Below are 24,636 nucleotides of genomic sequence, written 5' to 3'. Positions count from 1 at the left end.
AAGCATCAGTCAGCGGGTGGCGGGCAACTGCATTGTGCATCACTTGTCTTTCCTTGGGGTTTATTTATTTATTATATTCCTTCTTCATTATTAGTATTGTTATCATATTCTATTATTATTATTATTGTTAGTATACCATTTTATTTTACTTTAAGTATTAAATCGTTCTTACCTCAATTCATGAGTTTTACTTCTTTTTTCCCCAATTTTCCTCCCCATCCTACTGGGAGGGGGGAGTGAGAGAGCAGCTGTGTGCTGCCTACTTGCTGGCTGGGTTTAAACCATGACATCCCTGCACTACTACATTCTTCTTTCTTAAATAATCACAGAAAAAGATACAAGTAAAATCACAATTAGAATAACAGCACAGAATTCTAAAATTTTACTTGGTGTAATAATGAACTATTTCGGTGATCAGGGACAAGAAAAGTCTTAAGAAAACTACTTGGCTTGCTTTTCCTCACAAAATGAGGACCTAGGATGTATTTAAACAGTGGTTATAGATAATTGAAAGAGTAAATTCCACCAAGAAGAGAGATGACTTAACCCAAAACACTGTAAGAAGCACAAGAAGATACCAACCATAGTAGATTTAGGCTGGACACAGAGTCCTGAAGATCAGAAGAACAAGATTCTGGAACAACTTTAAGACTTAAGACAAATACTTGAACCTGTCAATTTCTATTATGGTCTAAGTCAGAAACTAATAATCGTAACTGAAAAGTTTAATGTGTAGCATAACATTGTAATAATTAATCCACTTTTTCCCATCTTAGGTGGTAATTGATGAGAACACTGTTTTCCCCAGCAAGTTTTTTCCCCTCTCTCCCTCGCTACTTGAAATCAATATAACGTTTAAAAACCAAACTTTTTAGGCATGAAGACCACACGCTACAAACAAAGTATAAATCAAATCCTTTTTTTTTTCTGCAATAACACAGACAGAATTCAATATGGTACAAAAGCAGAAACCACCCTGTATTCATGAATTTTCAGATTAGCTTACTTCCAGACTACTTTAGCAAAGTGCTTCTTCAAGCTCTATCTTATATTACAGTTTTCACATTATCTGCAAGCTTTAGTTCACTATTGCTGGGACAAAATATGGAATCACCAAATTGACCAACATTTAAGTTTTGTTTTCAAAGCTTGTTTGTAAGCTAAAAACCCACATGCAGTTAGCACATAAAACAGGGGCATGAAATATATAGATCAAGGAGATCCAGTTGAACAAACTATCCAAAACAGTGTTCTGGAATACATCTCGGGTTTAACAAACACAGTTTCTCGCATTTTAATAATATTTGCATAATTTCTTGCACGAAAAATAATTTATTTTAAAATCTTCCCCCCCCCCCCAGCCCCATGTTCACCAGGGGGGTGGGGGATGGGGGGTGGAGAGGGAGGCTCACTCTCATACCATTTGTTCTAAATTAGGGACTCCTGCCACCACAACTGTGTAGGTTACAGATTTCACCCTCCTTCACTCCAGAACAATTTCACCAAATAGCCAGGCTGGCAATACATGGCAGTAGTTTCTAATCACTAGTGAAGCATGAGAGCATTACAGGCTAAGCATAGTCCAGAACCCTAGCAAGCACCTATTAGTCCAGCTTGTATCTCTGTGTAGCACATCAAAAAAAATACAGTGCAGTCACACACCAGACTCATAACAGACAGAGTAACTGTAGAGTGACTACAGACAGAATCAGGTGCATTTATTAACTCACTTAGCTGCAGCACCAGACCAGGAAGCAGTCATGCTGCCAAAAGTGATGGAGCAAAAGGATAAGGCAAGAAGACAGACCTAGACTTTTATTTTCCATGCCAGGCATCTATAAAATGCTTGAAACAATTAGACCTAACAAAGCTTTAAAATAAAAAAAAAAAAGTCTCCAACTCAAACACTGGAATACTTATGATCTAACCTCACTTCTTTCATATATTAGAAATTCATATGATGTCTCCTGCACTGCTCCTGCTAACACAGTGGAATGACCGTAATTTCCTTTACAAATGTCTTCAACCTGGCCTTAAACATATCAAGAAAACAAAGGCTACTGAGGTCTGGAATAAACTGGTTACACTAAAAATAATTTAAGTGATCATTCCTGCTCCCTTATAAAGACAATCATTTATCCAGAATTTCTTCTGGCATCACTTCCATTCATCAAATCTTTCCAGCATCAGAAATCCTCTCTCTATTTGTCTACTTACACAACACTAAAAATAGCCAGACAGTATCTCTGGAAGTGCATAATACTCTTCAGAAGTTGGAAAAGGTGATTCCCATGAGAATTCATCTCAAGGGAATCTCCGCACTGGCTGTGTAAGTGGACAAGAGAACCCACAGATGGCAGGGGAGGGAGGCAGAGGGATGGGGTGGGAAAGAAATTATCATTCGGGATATTGCAAGGGCAAAGAGCAGAGCAAGCAGATGTAATCAAAGCATTCTGAATTTTAGTTCCATGTTTTGTTTTCTATAAACAAGTCAAATAAGAAAAAATGAGCCTGACTATTAAAGTACAGAATCTTGAATGGGCTGTGGCCTATAAGGTAATATGCATGCTGTGATTTTTTTGAAACTATTTTCATTATTTGTCTTAAATAGCTCTAACTAGAGAAAATGCATTTAGTCCTGCATCTTTAATATATTTAGCTATAAACACTGTAACAATTTTGCAACTCATAAGACTCAAGTGTAAAAACATGTAACTCTACCTTTTATTTTCCTAGTTCCACACCCATTGTAGATTACAGGAGGAATGTCTCAACAACACAACTCTTCAATTTATCACAGACAAGGTTATGAACTTTAAGCATCGCTTTGTAACAAAGCATTGCTACCTTGTACCATTCTTCTAAGGGCATACTGTCTACTTGTCCCAACAATTTGTAGTCCCATCAATAGCATTAACACAGATAAAGTCTCCCTCATTGTTTTCACCTTCACAGTATTTTACATGAGAAAAATATGAGCTTGATGCCTTACCAATTTTAAATCTGTAAAGTATCTTCTGAAAATTAAATTATAATATCCAGAGAATGTTTTGAAAGATTGAGAACCAACTTGCACTTCCTTAGAAGATCAAGAAGAGTATCAACCTCTCCCTATAAGAAAGATGCTCCAATCCCTTAATCATCTTTGTGGTCCTTTGCTGAACTCGCTCCACTAAGTCCACATCTTTCCTGTACCAGGGAGCCTATAATGGGATACAGGGCTCCACATGTGGCCTCACCAGGGCTGAGGAGAGGAGAAAGACAAGCTCCCCTCAACCTGTTGGCAACACTCTTCCTAAACACAGCCCAGGGAGATGTTGGCCTTGTTTGATATGAGGATGCATTGCTGGCTCATGGTTGGCCTGCTGACCAACAGAACCCCCAGGTCCTTCCCTGCAGTGCTGCTTACCAGCTAGTCAGCCCCCAGCATGTACTGGCATATGCAGCTACAACCCCCCCACAGGCAGGACTTTGCATTTTCCCTTTGCTGAATGTCATGAGGGTCCTCTGTCCAGTTCTCCGTCCTGTCCAGGATCCTCTGAATGGCAGCACAAACATCTAGTGTATCAGCCACTCCTCCCCTTTTTGTATCATCTGCAAACTTGCTGAGGGTGAACTCTGCCTCATTGTCCAGGACTTCAGTGAAGATGTTAAACAGTACATGCTCCACTACTGAACCCTGGGGTACAATAATGGCTTCCTCCAAATGGCCTTTACGCCACTGATCACAACCCTGACCAGCTGGGCCTGGCCATTCAGCCAGTTTTTGATACACCTCATCATTCTCTCCTCTACACATACTTTGTCAGCTTCTCTATGAGGATGTCATGGAAGACGTCCATGACGTCAAAAGCCTTACTGAAGCCAAGATAAACACCATCCATTGCTCTCTGTTCATCTACCAGGCTAGTCACCTCATTGTAGAGGCCTATTAGCTTGGTTAAGCATGATTTCCCCTTCATAAAGCCATTCTGATGGCTCCCACTCACCTTCCTGTCCTTCAAGTGTTTGGAAATGGTTTCCAGGATTAGTTGCTGTACCACCTTCCCGTGGACTGAAGTGAGGCTGAGCAGCCTGTAGCTCCCTGGCTCCTCCCTTCTTACCCTTCTTGATGACAGGATTGACATTTGCTCTCTTCCAGTACTCAAAAGCCTCTCTCAATGACTGTGAGACCTCTCAAAGATAATAAGGAATGGACTTGCAATGACATCATCCAGCTCCCTCTGCACTCATGGGAGCACCCTGTCAAACCCCATGGATTTAAGTGTATCTTATTTAAGTGTTCCCTAACCTGATCCTTTCTCCAGGGAGGAGAAAAAAGCACAGCAGAACTTTAAGATGACAAGGACATGAGATCAGAGACAGTCCCCACCCAACTTTAAGGGCATGTTGTCTAACTTGTCTAACAAGTATTTAGCTGGCAGAGGAAAGACAGTCCCACTGGTGTTGAAGAGATCCAACTTCAGGGAGGTCTCTTCAAGTGTACAAAACAAAAATACTTCCCTAGCCCAGAAAGCTGTCTTCAATATTTAAGACAGGTTTCATTACTGTTGGCAAGATACATTTGGTAACACTATTTGCCTGAACTACCAGAATAAATAAAAACAGCTTTGCTTTTTTATAACGTCCCAACACAAAGAAACAGATAAAAATGGTGACATCAATATAATAAGGAAAAGGCTGGTCAGCATAATAGTAAAATAGCCAAACCACCTACAATCTAAAAATTTAGTTTACTAAAAGATTGTTATGCATTTGACATCTTACCATTTGGGTTTCCCATTAGTAAATACGTCCAATTTAAATGGAGCTGACCAAAATTTAATAGGAGAAACAAATTTTAAAATAATGCTAAAAATTAGGAAAAACAAAAAGACGACAGCTAAACCCATCTCACTAGAAGCTAGAAACAAGGAAAAATAGTTCTGCATTTTCAGCTTCTATACTTCTCATGCTCTGTGAATAGCCTGTGTTATTTTAAAGGAAAGTTTCCGGGACACCAGGTATTTCAGAGACTGCCAGAAGATGATTAAAATAAAGGCAATATAAACTCAAACAGCTAGGAATACTTAAGCTTGTGAGTGAAGTAGTAAAGTTATTAACAGGAAAAAAAAAAAATAAATAAGGAAGCTTCAGGCCATGAATTCCCAAAGTTAGAAGGCATGTATGCATTCAGATTTCTTGATGCTCCCTGAAGACCAGTTTAGAAATTCAACCTATTGATTTTCATAGAGAAACCCATGAACAGAATAAGTGTTAAAAACACATGCATATATGCATATTCATAGTTTTCAGGAAAGTCTAAGATGAGTACGTACGCATATCTAAGTGGCACATACCTATGATCTTTTAGCTGATACCTCACAGATTACTATCACCATAAGTACAGCACACCACAAACTACATGTGGGAACCTTAACTCCACCCCTCAGCTACACACTTGTATGAAAACCCACCCTCACCTTGTCACCATAATTTTTAGTATAATATTTATAAATGGGGTAAAAGAATGTTGTAAGCCATCAGAGTTGAAGTATACTATAGTGTTGTTATAACAATAGAAAAAATAAACGGTTATACACTATTCAGTGTCTCAAGTTTGTTACTACTGCTGCTGCTTTGCTTCCTTGGTAATGAGCTACAGCAAGTATATCAAATCCTTATTAAGTCAGGAAGACAAAAGAAGCACATATGTGAATTTCAGAAGGGTCCAATAAGCAAGTCTGTATGACATCTTAAAAAAGAGTGACGATCTAATAAGAAGTGAAAGGCAGCACACAATTTTCTAGGAGGGAATTAAAAATTAATGTTTACTCTCAGAGATATGCCAAACACCAACTGTACTGCATTTCATAACAACAAAAAGAGAAAGCTATTTGCCAAGGTAATTTTTTTTTTTTTTTTTCTGAAGAAGCATCATCAGCCAGCAAAGTTCTAACTAAAACAGAGCAACTCCGGAATAAATGAGCTACAGAATAAATTGACCCTTCAAGTCTCCCATCTTGGGCCAGCTTCAAATGTTTATTTCACCTATTTAGCATCAGCCATAGAAAAACTAAAAAGTTTTGCCTGAATTAGGCAAAGAAACTAGATACACAAGTCCCAGCCATCAGACTACAGAGTCTCTCTTCTTCATAAACAGAAACGTTCAGGATTTTTCTCAAACTAAGCAGGCTTTTCAAATAATCCACTCCATCAAAAGTTTTTCATTCTACCACAAGACACATTGTCTTTTAAACAAAAAAATTTCTTCTGATAACAGATCCTTTCTTGTTATCTCCAGTCAAGAATAGCACTAATTTGAAGTTGACAAGTGCAAGCTTTAAACACTTTTGTTTAAACTCTATACATCTCAATTTTCATTCACCTTTTAAAGACACAGCTTATTAGAGATCTTCCTTACTCTGTGATTCATTTAGTTTGAACAGAGTAAAATAATCTAATTTCAAGTTATTTTGCTAGCCAAAATTTGCATGTTAGTAAAACAGAAAATAATATTCAAACCCTAACACAAGCTTTATGGTGTTTTTGAAAATGGAAGCATTTCTACTGATTACAAATTGCTGCAAAAGCATGACAACTACTTGAACCGAAGACTATTTCTTTTCTTTTCTCTCCATGTAAATGCACAGCCACAATAACAGAATAAGCTTAAAACTCTACAACCAACCTCTTAATACTTTGAAGGGAAAGTGTGCATGTGTTCCCCCCGCTATACTTCAGTGTAGAAGAGGTTTTACAGACATGTAATTTACAAACAATGTTAAGTTTGGATATGGTAATTCTCTTAAGTTCTTTGGTTTTCTAAAATTTATTGTCAAAGACTCACACCTCCAATAAAAGGAAAGAGAGCTGAACCTTTAAAGGTCTTCTATCCCACTGGTTCAACAGACATTAACATGTTCTGAACAATTCAGCTGAAGCCTCTTCTTTCTTAACTGTGCTAGTGCAGAGCAGGTAATAATATCTCCTGGTTTTGTCTCACTGTCCCCACCATCCAATACAGAACTGTTATGATGAGTATTCTAGCACTGGACAACAAGGAAGAATAGAAGAAAATACCCATACTGTTTTTTTAATTTACCTTCTTGCCTCATCTTTTAAGAAGAAGTATGACAACTAAGGCTTCCTGCAGAACACTGAGGAAGGAGTGAGGTCCTCTGCCAAATCTTCCAAAAGTCTTATGACATGCCTAGGTATGAGAAGTGTATGGAGTCAAACTGTAATGGTCAATTTTTTAACTATTTAAAGCCAACACATTCTCTAGTAGAGCCACAGCCCTAAAACCTAGTTTTAGAGTGACTTAACAAAACAAACAAAAATAACGAAAACCCACCTTCATTTCTACTTAGAGCTTGAGTTCCTTATGTGAAGATGAAACAACTAAAGCACACTTTGTTTTGCATAAGGATCTATAATGTCAGCAAACTTGAGGGTACACTAGTGTTCTAAAAATCCCAACCACTGCTCTTTAACGTATAGTCCTCCTTCCATATATAGATACAGTTCATAAGCAACAGGGTTTATATCACTTCTGTGAATCAAGTATTAATGTCACACAATAAAAACATCTTTTAGGAAATGTTTTAGAAACAGTCAAAGTTAATGAGAGCTTTGAATAACTTAATCATCATTTTTATCCAAAAAAATTTTTCCTTCTTGCACTGTACCAAAACATAAGTTTAAAAAAAAACAAAAAACAAAAAAACAAAAACTTATTACATAACACAGAATAACTTCATATTTGAAGGTAAACTACAACCAGGTTCCTTCTGCTTGAAACCCTACACACTTGCAGTACCATTTAGCAGAAAGCTAGATAAATGCTAACCTCCTGCCCTTTGCAAGGTTCAAAGTCCAAAAGCTGAAGTGTTAGCGCAATAACATCACCACCCCGTTCAGCATACATTATGTAACAAAATCACCAGGAATTCTCTTGTACTTTGGAGTCTTCACAAGGATCTGAAGGAAAAGCAGTTGAAAAAGGTAGCAGTTTTGACATATCCTGAACATATAAAGCACTAAAAACAATTCTGTGTATTTCAGATGTTTCCCTGACTATGTTTACCCAAAATATGAAAGGAGATGATTGTGGAAGAGTTGATAGCACCACATAGGGCATTATCATCAGTTACTGTGTAATACTACTGCTCAAACACACACAGTAACAAAAGCCAAAACAAAAACCATGCCAAGTCTCATTCAAGTTCGTTTCTAATAAGGTCAGCAAATAGTTCTCCTTGCAGGACAGAATTTACTCCTAGTACTAAAAAATAAATAAAAGCAGCTTCCCCAGAAATTATTAATGAACTATGATTGTCACACTTTTATCCACACATTTTAAACAGAAGAATCTCATTAGAATTGGGGGGGGGGGGGAGCGTAAAGTACATTAACTTGTGAAGTAGTAACAAAGCTAAATATCTACACAATTTACCTATATCACTTTACAGATGTAATTCCACTTAAGCTTTGCTGCTATTTTAAACTCTGCTTACTCTTAAAAGGTTCCACCAACAGTTTTTTCACACAGCACAGCAGCCTACACCATTCAAGACAATTTCTCAATACAAATGTACCCAGTTTAGGATTCTACCCGAATACACGCATCAGTAAAAGAGCCAAGCTGCTGACAGTTATTCCAGTACAAGAGCTATGTAGCCTTAAGACAAGCCTTAAGACAAGCTCTTGGGGGCAAGGACCTTATCTTCATAGTTGTCTGCAAACCACTTAACAGACTGTCAGCACTATACAAATGAAAACCTAAAGAAAGCATTAAAGTGGACCAGCATGCTAGACATTTTCTCCCCAGTGGGCCTTACCCAAGTATGAATTTTGCTTAGGGTACAAGGGCACAGCTGGAAAACACACCTGAATCCTTGTCAAATACATTTGCATGCAAGCAAGAACAACTGCACTTCCCAAGTGCAAACACAGTGAAAAGAAAAAGAATTATCCTACCAGCAGACAGAGAGATGTAAAGACAGAATTAATGTAATGAAGTTAAAAAGCAAACTCTTCAAAACATCCAGAAGGGAAAGAGTCCAGATAAAGATGTCACCAAAATAGTAAGTGGGGGATTGCTGCTCCTTGATTTCAGCGAGACCGTCTTGTCAAGAGGTAAAAGTATCTCACAGCACTGCAAGTTAATAGCTTGAAAAAAGAGACACATCACTTTTCCTACAAGTTAAGAAGGAAGTACTTGTATTACTATTGTTTATGACCATACGACAGACAAAAATCAAATGAAATGGCCTGAACTCTTTCCATTTACCAAATGCTTTCAAACAAAACACAGATTAATACAAATAAAGGAATGAGGAAGATCATTCTTCTCTGTTGGTTTGGTTCCTTCACATGTGGCTCAGTTCATACAGTGAATCCCCAGCCACACTGAGACTCTATGTAGAAGAGCCCACAAGCCACAGCCACAAGAGATTACAGAAACAGCCTTCTATTCATGTTCCACATCTTCCATTTTTTCAAAACAACAAAACTGAAATAGAAGTTAAAATAACAAAACAGCAAGGCCATCCAAATAAAGCAAAATACTCAAGTGAGATCAACTTTCAGATACTTACAAGACAACACACAGAACAGAACTACTTCACTGAGCCTGAGAATTTAAAAAACTTATTTAGATGCAAGTCTTTCGTTTGTGGTCAAAATAACAAGTTACAGGGGAAAAAAAACACTGTAGTAATCTTTAGATACAGTTTCACATGCTTAACTTAACTTTTTCTATAAGGCTTTAACACAAGCCATCTTGCCAGCCATCTTTGCATTGCCCTTAGAGAAAAACTTTTTTTTTTTCATTAGCACACTACTACTAATACTTTAGTATTGCAGAAGCTCTGAAAATGTTTTTAAAAGGTGGCTACTACAGTAAATACGTCACCTTTACCAGACACTCGGTTTACAGTCTACCCAATAATGCTTTAATTATTTAAAGCTTTATGAATAATCAGGGTGGGGTAGGGGGGAGAGAACTTAAGTAAAATTACCACTGACTTTTGAATTAAGTTGTTCTGTCCATCTTAATTTTCTTTGAGGCAGTAGCAATTCAGCTGAATGCAAATCTACAAAAACATCGTATAAACATATTAGTTTCAACATTTAAACTATATCTCTCTTCAGAAACATTTAACCATTATCGGAGGGACAGCAATAAATCTAAAAATAACACACAAAATTAGTTAGTTCACACAAAATTAGTTAGTTCACCACTAAATTTTGTTTTAAATCCTTCCAAAAAGGTGAAGGTTTTTTGTAATGTCATACTTGCAAACCAGTCAGACTCATTCATTCTCATTCCAGAATAGGAAATTACTCTGAACCCAACCTTAAAATAACAACACATTAAAAAGCTAGTTTGCACAGGCAGTAAACTAGTTTTTGGTAAAAAATATCTGGCTTCCATAAGTGACAAAGAACAGTGGAAGGAAATTAAAAAAAAAAAAAAAAAAACCAGACAAAAAACCACCCTACATTGCAAGTACTTTCGTGCTGCAAAAACATCTAAAACAAATGGAAAGACTAAGATGTGCAAGCCATCCAGCAGACCTGTTCAATAATTATAACAGCTCATTGTTGAGATTACAACATCAACGTGAAGGTTAAGTTACCAAAGGATTCAGTCTAGATGTACCTATTTTTTAAACTCCCAGGAAAATCACACTCCTACCTACACATTTCTCTTTATACACGTATTCTTAAAATTCTTAAAGAATTATTCCATTAATTATTAAAAACAGCAAGTAAAAATTAGATTCTGCAAGCTCATTTCAACATTCTCAAAAAAACAACCACCTCAAGGCAGTAAATGTTACTGGATTAACCACTCTACTGATAAAATGTATATTCAACTAAGTTGATTTATGAACACTACACCACTTACCTAATCCAAGAGGACCGCACAAGGTGTTAGTACTGTGTGATTTATATTTTTCCAGTTTGTTTTCCTTGAGATAATATCCAGAGTTCTTGTTGATACTACATTCGTAGCTGTTTGACATAGATTTGACCTCACAGAAATCGGCTACCGATCCTTCTTGCTTACAGATTCCACAAGGCTACTTCCAAAATTTGCCAACCCTCTGTCTTAAAAAGGTTTTTTTTTCTCTGACAAGTTCTTCTCTTGTCTATTCCACGGACATATCACTATAAGAAGCATCAGCTCCAGGTGAAATAAATACACTTTTTACACCACAAACTGTGAAGCCAAAAATCCAAATTTCACATCTGAACTCTGGAACATTTCCTAGCTTCGGGTAACAGAGGCATTTGTAAACAACAGCTATCTGGATACCTCCATACTGCTTATTGGCAACAACATTTTTCAACAAAAATATTAAATAAAACATAAAAGAAAAAATGATAAACAAACATCTATTAGATTCTTCATTTAGAAAATAGGTCTCACTGCAAAATGACAGAAGGCTATGTCAGAAAATCTAAAAAATAAGATAAGGGGAAAAATACCTGCCATGAAACTTTTCAGCAATGTCTACACAGTGACTCAGGCTGCATTTAACCTGGAGCCAGTTAACAAAACTGGTTATGTCTATGACTCAGACGGAATGTTGCCTAGAAGAAAGAAGTATCTAACAGTAAGAAAGCACTTTATTTTGGCAGCTGAAGTATTCAGAACTTGGTAAGTTTAGCCATGTATCCATGCCATGTGGACAAAAGCATCCAAGGGTGAGGTGCTCGGCACCGCTACAAAGAAAAAGCTTGCGGCTTCAAACTTCCAATTCACTTCTCAGATGCCTACTGATTGTTTCAGAAGCCTTTTCAGGACGAAGCACTTGGACAAATAATCCCAGAACCGTGTCCGATATTTCTCCCCTTTCACAAGAAGCAACTGCTGCAGGTCGGTTTCCACCTTTTTTCCTCCCTACCAGCCGAAGCAAAAGGCTGCAAACATCCAGGATTCTCTCCCTCTGTAATCCAAACTGCCTACGGTAAAAAGAACCAGAACAATCAGTCTTCCCTTTCGAAATCCGAACTGGCGCTAGACAAACACATAAACCTCAGTCTTAAAAAGCAAACACACATGCAACCAGGGAACCGAACGCGAGTACAGAACCCTCGGCTAAACCTCCGCTCGCATCCAGGAGAAAGCAGCAGGCACGTTTATCGGAGAACGCAGCCTAGAGCGAAAACGTTCTCCTGCCTCTCATCCCCGAGAAGAGAAGAAATAAAAAAAAAAAAAAAAAAAGAAAAGAAAAAAGGCGGGGGAGGGGGGGGCGAAGAAACGGGCATTTCTCATTTTATTGGAGAGGACGAACAGGTCTGCAGAGAGCACCGGGAGGGAGGCGCTGACCTGGGCCGGGGATACCGAGCGGAAGCGCAGAAGCAGCCGCCGGGGGAAGCCCCAGCCCGCCCCGGGGGAAGCCTCGCCTCGCCGCTCCGCGCCCGCCGAGTGAGCGGGCAGACCCCCCGCCCCCAGCTCCCCGGCCACGACCGGCCTTTTGTCGCGGCGCCGCGGCGGGCACCGGCAAGGGCTCCGCCGGCCCGCGCTGGGCGCTCGCCCTGCCTTCCCGGGGGGCCGCGCCGCCCCCGCCGGCCCCGGAGGCGGCTCCCCCTGCCCTCCCCGAGGGCGGGCCTGGCCGCGCGGCGGGGGAGGGAACGGGGCGGCCCGGCGCCCCGCACGCCAGTGCCCGCCCCGGTCCCCTCCGCGCCGCCGGCCCGCCGCCGCCAGACCGCCCCTGAGGGGAGCGGGGGGGCGGGGCGCGGAGGGGAGGGGAGGGGAGGGGGTGCCCCGGGCCCGGCCGCGGCCCCCCCCCCATACGTGTCCGTCCCCCCCCGAGAGCCGCGGGGGCCACGGGCGCGAGAGCGCCGCGCGCGCGCGCACACGCGCGCACACACAGACACACACATACACACACACACACACACCCCGCTCGCCTCGCTCCCAAAATGGCGCCGCTCTGAGCCGCAATGCTCTGCGCGCACAAGTCTCGCGAGAGCCCCCATCGCGACCCCGCGGGAGCCCGGGGCGGGGCTTCCCGGCCGCCGCCGCCGCCGAGGGTGCGACCCCGCCCCCGCCCCGCCGGCGGGAGCCCCCCTGCCGTGACGTCACGGAACAATCCCGAACGTTCCGCGCGGGGCGGCGGGGGAATCCCCAGCGCGGGAGTCCCCGGCGCCGCCGTAATTAACCGCGCAGCGGCGCAGCCCCCACCGGCCCCGGCGGCGCCGCGCCGAGGTGCCCGAACGGGCCGCCGAAACCGCGACGCGGGCTCAGGCCGGGCCGCGGCTCGGCCGAGCCGGCCCGGGCGGGCGCCGCGGGGGCCCCGGCGGAAGGTCCGCCGCGCCTCGTCCGTGGGCCGGAGCGGTCGGTGCCGGGGAGAGCCCGCGGCGAGGCGGGGGTGCAGCGGGCACCCGGCAGCGCAGGTCCCCACCGCTGCCGGCGGAGCGGGGCCGCGGGGCTGAGCGGGGCGCGCCCGGGCGGCGGGGCTAGATCGCGGGGCCGGCGGCGAGCGGAAAGGCCAACGAGGGCCGCCGCAGCGGGCGACCGCGACATCGGCCTCCTCGCTGAACCGAGAGGAACGGCTTCGGTTTACAAGCAAACGGGTGGAAATACGCTCGACGTCCTTGCCGTCGTTCGGCGTGTGCCTTTTTCGGAAGAGGCGTGGCAGGTTTCTGCAGCCTGGGAAGCAAATGTCGGGATTAACGCATTCACGAGCCGGTGGGTTTGGGGCCTGCGTTGGAGTCTGGATTTTCTTTCTGTGACCGTTTCCACTATGAGATTTAAATTACTGTAGGAACTGAAATTGTGCACTGATTTTTCACAAAAACGTCTCAAAGCCCTGACAAACAGTAGGATTTTTAAACGCATTTTTGCAGGCATCTATATGCTGTCCAAATAACCCATTCTCATCATTTGATAAAATTACTAGCAAGCAACAGCTACTGACAAAAGTACTAAAAGTCAACAACCGAGAAACATAGAAAGTAGAAAAATACATGAGAAATTCATCTTTAGAAACCTGACAGAAGCTCTGAAACTGCTATGGTCACATCTACCTTCAGCTCAACTCTGAGTAGCCAACCCCAATTCCACTTTCTAACAGCAACGGTGGGTTTTTTTTCCAGGTTCCCATCACAACCTTGACCGCACTGCAATCTCCTTTCTCCACCTCATCTGTGAAACTGTTTGTCCTGCTATTCGCCTTGACCTGCGCTGCAGAAGTCAGGCTTCCCAGGCAGGGTGACGGACCATACCCCCAGCCCCACTGCTATTTTCGCAGTCTGTTGCCGAGCGTGAAGCCACAAACTGGAAAGGCAGGGCCGTGCTCTGCCACCTGGCCCGACTGTGCACCGCGGCGCCGGCCAAGGAACCAAGTCTGATGCATCTACATGTGGTCACTAGGACCGCAGTACCGAAACTGCCCACACTCTCAAGTTTCATTATTAAAACTGTTTTCAGAATACGAATTTCTAACCTACATACTGATAAATTTAACCTGCATCAGACATATGCTGCGGTAGCAGCTAGAAGCTAATGGGTTTGTTCCATCAGGAAAATTCACCTAAAACATCTCAGGACTCACTATGCTGCGTGATTCAGACACGTGTAATACCAAGAAAAATCTGACCAGAGGGTTCACATACAGGTCCCAAAGCAACATATACAATCCTAAAATACGATGGGTAACAGTACCTAGGAAAACAAGACAAGGGGTGAACCCAAAGCACTATGAAAACAAAGTGTATAGAGTCAGTTAAGCATCTCCAGGCCACCTTGACAACAGGAAAACAAGACAAGGGGTGAACCCAAAGTAGTATGAAAACAAAGTGTATAGAGTCAATTAAGCATCTCCAGGCCACCTTGACAACAGACACTTAAGGCTATATTAATGATCTGAAATGACCTTTCAATTCATTTGAGCAAGTTACAGCTAAAGCCTCCACACTGCACAGCTATTCTGAGCATCTTCTGGCCTCGCAATCCATTACGTACAATGGGTATCAAAAGAGAAACACAATAAGTAGCAGGAGATTGTAAATTTATCTGTATCAGTCCTCCTAATAGGTTTCTTTTTGTGTTGCTTCGTACACAGTCCTATTTCCTGCTGGTGACAATAACCACATCAATTTTAGTAACCACAGGAAAAGCTGTCATAGTCATTGGGGAAATTACTTTAAAGTAGTAATGGGAAATGGGTTTGATTTATATCTCTAATTGTTCCATAAAAGAAGGTATAATGCCATTTCCACTTCATGAAAAGCAAGGCTTTGACCCAACAAACAGCTGAGGTGATGTCCTTAACTTAACTGAGGTCAGTGGCAAACCTCACACTGGATTCAAACCAAGAGCTCTCCTCTTTTAACGCACTTGAGTTTACACGTCACAAGCATTCAAGCAGTTCCAGCAAAGTCAACAGGACATTCTTAGCATGCATTCCTTAGTTTAAAGGAATTAATTTGCAAGCCTACTGGCACGTGAATTTGGTTTATGAAGAGGTTCCTGCCATGCATAGTCTAACTATACCAGCTGGTTCTCCTGGTATACACAGAGTTTATACCAGCAAAACAATGTTTCTGCTAATACAGGTTGGTTTGCCTGTGTGAGGAATAATTAAACTACACTGATAAAAGCATACATATTCCATTACTGATGAAGAAACCCTGGGATAAAAATAGTCATTGTCTGTCATGAAGAGCAAGAGGAAAGACAGAAGACTGTCAAAATGGCAAATCTGTGAAGCAGTATTTATAGCATTTTTTGGTTGTAAAACTTGTTATTGATCTTCTGAACCCAAACTGTACCTGGATCTTCAGAAGTACATAGAGTACAGAAGAGAGTGAGGGCATTAAAGCAATCGATATTTAAGAGAAACAGCTTCTGAAACTAGTTAGGCTGAGCAGAACAGGTCTGTTTTGGAAAACTGCTGTAGGAGGTTATGGCAACATCTACGTTGGAAATTAATATGGAGAGGGGGAGGATATATCCGTATGAACCATTCTCTTTTGTTAAGCAAGCTTGGAGAAGTAGGCCAAGATTTTTGCCACAGAAGCTCACACATATTTTTTAAAGACTTTTCAATGAGCCATGATATAAGCAAAGGGTAACTCATGGAATTTAGACAACAGCTGAGATTTAAGAACAAGCTAAGAATTACTGGTTTTGAATGACTGAGGTACCTCTGGGTAGTTTGATGAAAAGAGAAGAAAAACACATTTAGCACTTTAATCCAAATTTAGTATTCCGAATACTATATGTAATTTAAGGTTCTGTTTGGTATAGATCAGACTACAGACTGCAAGATGACTGAAGAGAAAGATAGCTCATGCCATATTCAGGGACTGCCTACATCAGTATATGAAAACATTGAAGAAATACAATGAAACAAAAATGTGTGGGAAATGCTGAGGTATAAGAATTTAAACAAGAAACATTTTAACTCGCTCCAAATAGTAACTATCCCTATTTAAATACAAGTCTTAGAACTCCATTTTTCTGTCACTCCATGAAGATGTACAGAACACTTGACCTTGTAGTAAAAACCCAGTGTGCCCAATATACAATCAATTTAAACCAAAGAATCAGGCAGAAGGCCAAAATCAAAATTTTCTTAGAACAGGTTTAAAATCTGATTAATACAGATTTGATCCAGAAAGCTTCTAATGCAATGAGCCCCATATTTAAAAACTAGAAAGAAAACGTCCACCTAACATTAATAATAAAAAGCCAGCTCTAATGTATGTTCTTCTCAGCAGAGGAGTATTTGTACAATCAGATCCCAAACAAAGTTCTAATAAACAGTCCTTATTGCAGAGTTTTAAATATCTTTCAGCTTCATGTTCACAATATGAAACATTTTAAGTAACAAAATTAAAAGAATGGAAGCATTATACAAAAGTGCATAGCAGCATCTAGTCATTACAATTTGCGGTAACACGATGAACACTGGTATAAAGTATCTGGGCTTGTCTATTTATAAGTATTATCCCTTCCACAAAAGGAAGGTAAAATGACTTTTCCAATTGCTTCAGGATTTCAGTGGGTGTACCTACACAAGTAAGATAATGTGATTTGACTGTATTAAAGAATTGACCATTATTATTTGCATCATAGGATGTATAATCTCTAGTTATTCAATTTTTCAAGAGTTCTGAGCATCTCCATGTCCAAGGCACTTTAATGCAATTAGCAAGTACCAAACAGGTCTGAAAATTAAAACATAAATGCTTGTTAAGTCATTCTCTTCTGAAGAACTTTAATATTAAAAAGTTACCACTGACTTTGATGAGCAGCATCAAAGAGCAGCATTCCGGGCAAAGACTTCAATAAAGCTGTAGGTAACGGTTCATATTTTGAAGCAATACCTAGGTATTAATTTTGAATGACACAGAATTATAAATTTGACCTCTATTATTGAAATTAATTGACCATTTTCTCTCTCTCAAGATAATGGCTGCTTCTACCTGAAAGAGTCAATATCTTAGTGACACTAGTGAAAAGCCAGGATAAGAACTCAGAGGCCATTCTTTTGTTTATACTAATTGGAGGTAAAAAGATCATTAAGAATCAAGCTTTTGAAAGAGCACCTTCTCCCTGTCTAGTTTTTCACCTATATTGTAACTGAAAACAGCCTGACTAGTAGCTTTTCTCCTTCTAACAATAAAAGCATCCATCTCCAAGAATACATTTCAGAAATGTTGGGCAGTATTAAAACGAGGGTTATTTGAAACTATTTTAATGGTTTATCTCCATTAAGTAGTATTCCTTTCATGTAAGTTAACCAGCTAATGAACTGGGGCTAGAAGGGTACAACTGTTCTTCAGATATGTCCCAGGTGAATGCTATCTACATGATATTTACTCTGTTGAAGGAAAAAGTCATGTTATACACCTTCTCTAAATTAATAAGCAAGTAAATCCTAAATGTACTCAACTTCTGCCCTGTTCCACCCTTCTGCCCCCCTTCAAGCCATGCAAGGAAAGTGAAATAACAGCAAGCAAATACCCACTGTTCTACATTTCAGAAAGAACTCAAAATAATAACTATGAATAACAAGAAAGAGTTCAGATGAAAAGGAACAAGTTGAAGGATTACAAACAGAACATACAGTATCAAGTGACTAATTTTTCATAAGATATTTGTATTTACCCTACCCTTTTCTCTCTAAAATGAAATTCCTGTATTTTCCCTAAAATGAAACTAGCTAACTTGTGAACTTACAGCATGTTACTTTTGAAGTAAGGAGACCAGATGACCAGCATGATGATAGGATCTTGCACATACTTAAATATGAGCAGATCTCATTTTAATGCAGGTTCATTTCAGAGACAAATCTATTTGCTTTATCCCTCTTTCTTAAAAAAAAAAAATAAAAAAATCTGTATTGACACCAACTTGACATCTTATTTCCCCCAGTTTTTAATGACTAGATTAATTTAGAAACTTTTCACATCCAAGTAAAGTGAAGAAAACAATTTTTGTAAGGTTTTTCTGCCAGTTTTGCCTACCATCAATGTACATATTACCATGTTTTTTAAAAGTGTGTGTAGTTACTACAGAGGCTTACCTTAGGAAACTGGACCCAGAGATCTGTTGTTTCTCTACACAGACAGACTTGCTGAAGGAATTGGATGTAGAAAAGTCTGTCAGTATCTTCCCAACTACATTAACTGACCTAATTAATAGAATAATCTGTCCCGTCCCCCCCCCCAAAAAAAGACACAAACTTATACCACTTTTTTAGATCTGTTTGCTAGAACCACTGGAAGCCTAGATTTTGTCATATATACTAAACATCATGGGATATAACTCACAGTTCAAAGATCTCCTTAGTTTTGTGGCATGATCCCTCAAAAGAACTATTATCAAGATTGATAGAATGGGCTCAGCTGTTGCAGTTCCTTATCTTAATTAGCAATCAGCTTGGGGGGCGGGGGGGGGCAGCATCACATGACAAAAACAAGATTCACTTACAAGTATTTTCAAGAAAGACTAAAACCAGCTTTCTGACTAGCAGAATGTTTCTTCCACCTTTAAACCAGGCTGAAATGCCCCAGCAAATCTTAAGTATTCTAAGGATGTTAAATGCAAAAGGCTGAAGAGGGAAACCTGCCTCTCTCTCAGCTGATCCTCTTTCTCTATTTTTCCCTTCACAGCCAAAAACAGGCAGCAGAGGTTTCTACTATCTGTTGTATGGTTCTGTCGTCTGAAACCTTGCCCCCAAAACCAAAACAACAAACAAACAAAAAACACACAAAAAAAAAGCGACCCAAGGAAATTAATGGTATGAAGGGCTGTGAATAGAGTCAAAAGCAAATGAAATTTTTTCTTAGACTCATCTTCCTGGAGCTGCATTATGCTGTTTTACAGATCTCTCTGAACAAATTTTAGATGCTCTCTTTTATTCGTTCAGAATTGGAAATTTAGAGATACAGTTCTTTCCTACTGGACACTCATCCAACATAAGGGATAGTTACACTCTTCCATAGTGACATTTTTGTATGTTGCTATGAGAAACTCCTGATATTTGTAAATAAGTGGAAAATAACTCTAAATTTGAAATCGCTGAAATACAAACTTCACGAAGGTGGTGCAATAGCTTCAAATCAGCATTGTCTTGTTTTGATTTTCACTTCTGCCAGAGATCCTACATTAGGCTTTGGCTGAGGGTTTTGTTGTGTTGTGGGGTTTTTTTCAACTTTTCTGTGCCTTAGTTTTCACATTTGCAGAATATAAACACTTGTGTATCTTTGTGAACTTTTAAAAAGACAGTGATGATACTTTCTGCAAGCTTGCTAGTTATAATAAACTGGCTCAAAAGAAATAGGCAAAACACCTCAAAACACAAGTACATGGCTTCCTGTTTAGGAAATACTCCTTCTCAGTCCTTCCAAAGCAATGATATCCTATTACACTGTACTAACTTTGCCAGTATGGTTAATAGCATTTCCTTACTAAGTAAAAGCAAGTTTCCTGTAAATATTTTTCAAATTATGATGGCTATTGTGTATGCATATAAAATATTTTGAGACACCAAAAAGCATGATGGCTTTTTTCTTCATACAACGTGACATTTCTGCAGATGCTATAAAATGAAAACTAGTGAGGTTTAATACTATACTTAGGAGAAATTGTTTCTCATCATATTCTTAATTGTTTACAATTTAATCACTCGCCTACCCTTTCATTAAAAACTCCTACACTCCTCCTTGCCCAACAGTGCAGGCAAGGCATACAGAGGAGGTATGTGGTCATCTGTTTTTCTGTATGTAGCTGACCAACAGTTGTTTTCATTTACATTGCAAGTGAAGTCACATTTCAGCATGAAGACAATCAGAAAGCCACTTTCTCTAAGCCAGAAGCCCTTCCCAGGAAAGCTGAGCCCTCAAGGGAACATGGGGCTCATCCCCTTCACACCAGGATTATCCCATCCCTTTGTGGTAAAACCAGGAGGGTTGTAGGGTACAGCCTAAGGTAGGTCCCTGATAACAAGCCTTCCCTAGACCACCTCTGTAAAATGCCTGAGGGAGCCACTGTGGGCAGGAGCTTCGTGGGGGTGAGTCCCTGCTCAGGAACAGGCAAGGAGATGCCACCTGGGAAGTGAGAGGATGCATTACAGGTGCTTGGAACAGATGGGGAAGACTCGAGTCTAGAAAGAGGGAGAAACTCGATACAGGCTATGCAAGCAACATGTAAAAGAGGCCAGAGGGCAAACTGACCAAGATACCAGCTAGCTAGAAACCCCTTGGTGCTTTAAACTGAATGACAAATGAACCCAAACAAAAACTGTCGTTCCAATTAAGAATGATTCAGAAGGAAATGCTCACTGAAAAGCTGCTTCTCCTGGTAGGTAGAGGGGAACTGAGGGAGTGGCTTGGTCAGGAGAGTTAGGCTGCCTAAGTTCCTGCTACAATTACTAACCTTTTGTTTACAACTATTTATAATTATACACAGATGAAATTGTTAAATTTACAAAAAAGAAACCATTAAAAAAATCCCCCTAAATAAAAAGATTTGTTATGCTCACATTATACCACCTCTTATGTAATTACCAGTCCTGCCATTATATGCACGTGCTGTAAACTGTAACAGGTAAAACATCTCCTTGCTGTAAATCTGCTGGCTGTTGGTAAGCTTCACCAAAAATAAGCTCTTCTGCCTATTACTACAATTAATTTTTTTATTATTATTACTACGAAAAGTAAATAACTTAAAACTTTTTATCCATGTTCTTTAGGGAGAAATTTAACTTTCATTTTTATAAAAATAGCAGAATACTAAAAGCTTGGGAAGGAGGTCAGGGAAACTATTCCCTTTGAAAATTTGGCATGAGAGGTAAGTGAGCAAGGCTATTTTAAAAAGTCAATCTTCCTAACATTATACGGGAGTCCAGTTAGTACTGCAGAAAGCTGTGTTACTTGCACTTATGAAAATTAAAGCACTGGGAGACAGACACAAAGGGGATTTAAAAACTTACTTCTCATATTCATCCTCTATTGCAAAACCGATCCTCAGAACCATGGTATCTACACATCAAGCAATGTAGTAAGTAGTAAGTGATGTGCCTAATACGCATGTGGGGTTCCTTCTGTCCTCCCACCTCGAAGCTCAGAGATTTGTTGGAGATTGCAACTTGTATTTTTACGATTTTACCTTTACAATTCTATCTTTCCCAGTAAGTTAAATAGCACTGGCACATAGTCATCCATAACATCAAACTGTTAGGATGGTCTATGCATGCTTTGTGCCCTGCTCCCACAAGCCTGCCTCCTCAGTACCCTTCAGGAGTCATTGTGTTCAACAGTCCATCTGCAACAGGCGGTCTCCGAAGTAAGCAGAGCTTTTGCTAGCAGAGATGTGTGTAATTCCATGCTTTTTGGTGGTTTTAATGTCTAGGAAACATCCCTGAGCATATTTATTTTACTAGCAGAGATACAGCCAAAGGGTCTAAGACCAGCTCCATTTCCTGAATAAGCAGGCTTTACTTTTTGTCATTATGCCTGCAGAAAAGGCTATTTGAGGCCATTATGCTAGGGCTTTGGGCAACAGGTTTGCTAGAAGAGTGTGGACTGAAGTGAAAAAATATTGTAACATTCACACTACCCAGATACAGATCAAGACTTCAAACATGGTTATGGTATTCTCTGGTCACCATATATCTGTTGGATGTATCCGTGATAGGATAGCATAAAACTAAGAGTGCAGAAAGTAAGACTTAATTTTATTATTCTTAAAGAATAAAGGAGAAAAAAAATGTTAGAGATTAAGAGATTTTCTTCTAGCGCTTCTGCACTCCTTATCTTACAACTCCTCACCTATAACTGTTCAGCTTCATTGCATTACTGGTTTTGGGGTATTGGGTTTTTTTTGTTTGGTTGGTTTTTGTTTTTGGGGTTTTTTTTTTAGATGACTGGATTCTTCTCTTCTAATTCATTTTAGTTCTTTCAATTTTTTTGACTGTTTCAATCAATTGAAACAAAAAAAATTAATTAAAAATATTTTTCCTTTTTTATTTGATCTGAGAATAACTTAGATGATAAAATATAGCCAAAATATGGACACAAATTGTGTCCTCCCCCATTACTTCAGAAAGAACAGTTTAGGCAGACTTTTGTCCCATCTTCTTGATTCCAATTCAAGAGAAAAGACACCCTGAAATATGGAACTCCCCATGGTCTTTTATGTCCAGCAGCTATGGAAAACTGCATTTGCATTGATGTAACTATTTGATTCATTGTATATATGCATACACATATTTTGTTCAGCTATCTCTGAGTCCCTGTAAAATGGAAAGAGCAATCTCACATTTCCTTTCTGCTCAGGGAGGTGAGGCAGAGTGCAGAAGCCCACGCGTGAAAGCACTGGGCCCTGGTGGAAGCTCCATACCAATGCCATAGCAGACTCCACAAAAGCACAAGGTAGTTTGGTTTCCAAGCTACACTTCAGGAGCATACCACACTCACACCCCTGTTTCTGGAGAAAAATGCTAATTGAAAAAGAGGTGGTATGATCACATCCTTGCTTCTTTCCACCCCCTTCAAACAAGCTTATGCCACTAACTTTGCCATCCTCACTCTTTATCCTGATCTGTACTCAGTGAAAACCACTGGGAGGTAAAACCTGTTGTAACAGCATGGAACATAATTGCACTTATAGGTATTGCCACCTAAATCCAGTCCCCACACAGATACAAGATTATAGCAGCTCTTTTCAAACCTTCGGGATCCAGATTTTCACCATCTTTTGTAGCTATTAGAATCTGCGAACATTTGTAAACTTTTCTGTATAGCTGCAATTTCCAACTGCCAAACTGAATCTCAGGAAAAGACAGGGAAAAAAAAAAAAAAGCTTGTTTTTTCACTGTTATGCTTTAGATCCCGTTAAGTTTTACTTTTTTTTTTTTTTTTCCTTCTCCTGTCTTGTAGCCCCCTGCTCACAACACTGAGCCCTATGTTTTTTCCAGAATTCTTGCTGTAACTTATATGACAGCTCTGGAACACACCTCATGACCTGCTGTGGTAGAGGTATGAGGTATGAGTTCATACTATTTTATCAAAGTGGTCTGAATTATAATAATAATAAAAAAAATCAGTTCTAAATCTGATAAGAGATTTTAAGTGGCAAATTAACAATGGAAGATTTTTCTGTAAAATAACATACAATTGAAAAACTTAATCATGTTGAACAGTTGAAAGACTGCGAGTAAACTACTTCGGAAGTTAGGAAATAGCTGCTTGCATCCAATCGGGGACAATTCCTATTAAGAAAATGTGTGTAGTAGCAAATATGTACTTCCCTGATTTGGAGGTTCTTCCTGCTGCACTTTATATGCTATTTTGTTGGTAAGATGAACAGGCCTGTGTATGTGTTACACGTTCTGTGTTCATGAGAAGCTGTTTTACCTTGCCCAAGCTGAGGCTTCAAGGGAACAGGGGTAGAAAGTGGGTTTGGTGTATCTAGAGGGAATGAAACTGAAAAAGGCTAAGGAGCATTAGCAGCATTCCAGACCAGTCAAAGATGGAAAGGATTAAATCTTCCTTCTTAATTTTTGGGTACATGCAGTGTGCTTTGACATAGCTTATCTGTCTGTCACTGATCACTTTTACCAGACAACTCCCTAATCTGCATATAAAACTTTGGAAAAAGGCAAAGACTGATCAGGGACCAGAGGATCAGGTATCGCTGGAACCGGTGGTTACTGTGGCAACTTTCCTAAAAAAAAAATGCGTTTCTGCAAAGCCTTGGGGGTTTTGTGTTGTCAACATCTCACTGCAGGTACATCAAGAGCAGGTATGTCTACATCTTAGGCTGCTGTGTAGTTTGAAGGTACACAAACAGTTTATATACTGGCATTAGGCTAGACTTAGCAGTGGAGCACACAACAAGTTAAATTTACTCTGCTTCTCAGAGCAACAGGTCCCAGCAGAATAAATCAAACAGCACAGAGCTCCACTAGTTAAGTACCTAAACTAGCTTGGGATCTCCACACTGTCTGCAAACCCAACTTAAGACACATCCAAAGAAGCCGTTCACTTCGCGATACAGCCTCGAGCCTCCCGTATTCCCCAGGTGGGACACAGTCTGGGGCATTACTGCACCCGACTGCTGCTGTGACACACACCACCCCTCCAGCAGAGCGATACTCGGTATAGCAAGTACGGCCGACG

The 24,636-nt window shown here is 40.3% G+C and overlaps 1 protein-coding gene across 12 annotated transcripts in view; it reads right to left on the bottom strand.

Annotated features, from left to right (window-relative positions):
• GPBP1 (GC-rich promoter binding protein 1) overlaps positions 1-12,966 on the bottom strand; it is a 38,578-nt gene extending 25,612 nt beyond the window's left edge. For 2 of the 12 annotated variants that reach the window (XM_075021537.1, XM_075021541.1), the window contains exon 1: positions 3,990-4,008. Coding sequence is in view for 4 of the 12 variants with exons in the window: in XM_075021531.1 (XP_074877632.1) it covers positions 10,012-10,079; positions 10,898-11,015 (186 nt within the window). In the remaining 8 variants the exon portion in view is untranslated. Of the gene's footprint in view, positions 1-3,989; positions 4,009-7,084; positions 7,193-7,831; positions 8,321-10,011; positions 10,080-10,897; positions 12,261-12,325; positions 12,632-12,900 lie in introns of those variants that run through there. The other 10 variants (XM_075021531.1, XM_075021532.1, XM_075021533.1 and 7 more) reach the window with 10 other exon arrangements.
• Positions 12,967-24,636: the final 11,670 nt, after the last annotated feature.

Source organism: Buteo buteo, chromosome Z (assembly GCF_964188355.1).
Source record: "Buteo buteo chromosome Z, bButBut1.hap1.1, whole genome shotgun sequence".
Lineage (NCBI taxonomy): Eukaryota > Metazoa > Chordata > Aves > Accipitriformes > Accipitridae > Buteo > Buteo buteo.
This window is presented reverse-complemented; position numbering and strand designations above follow the sequence as displayed.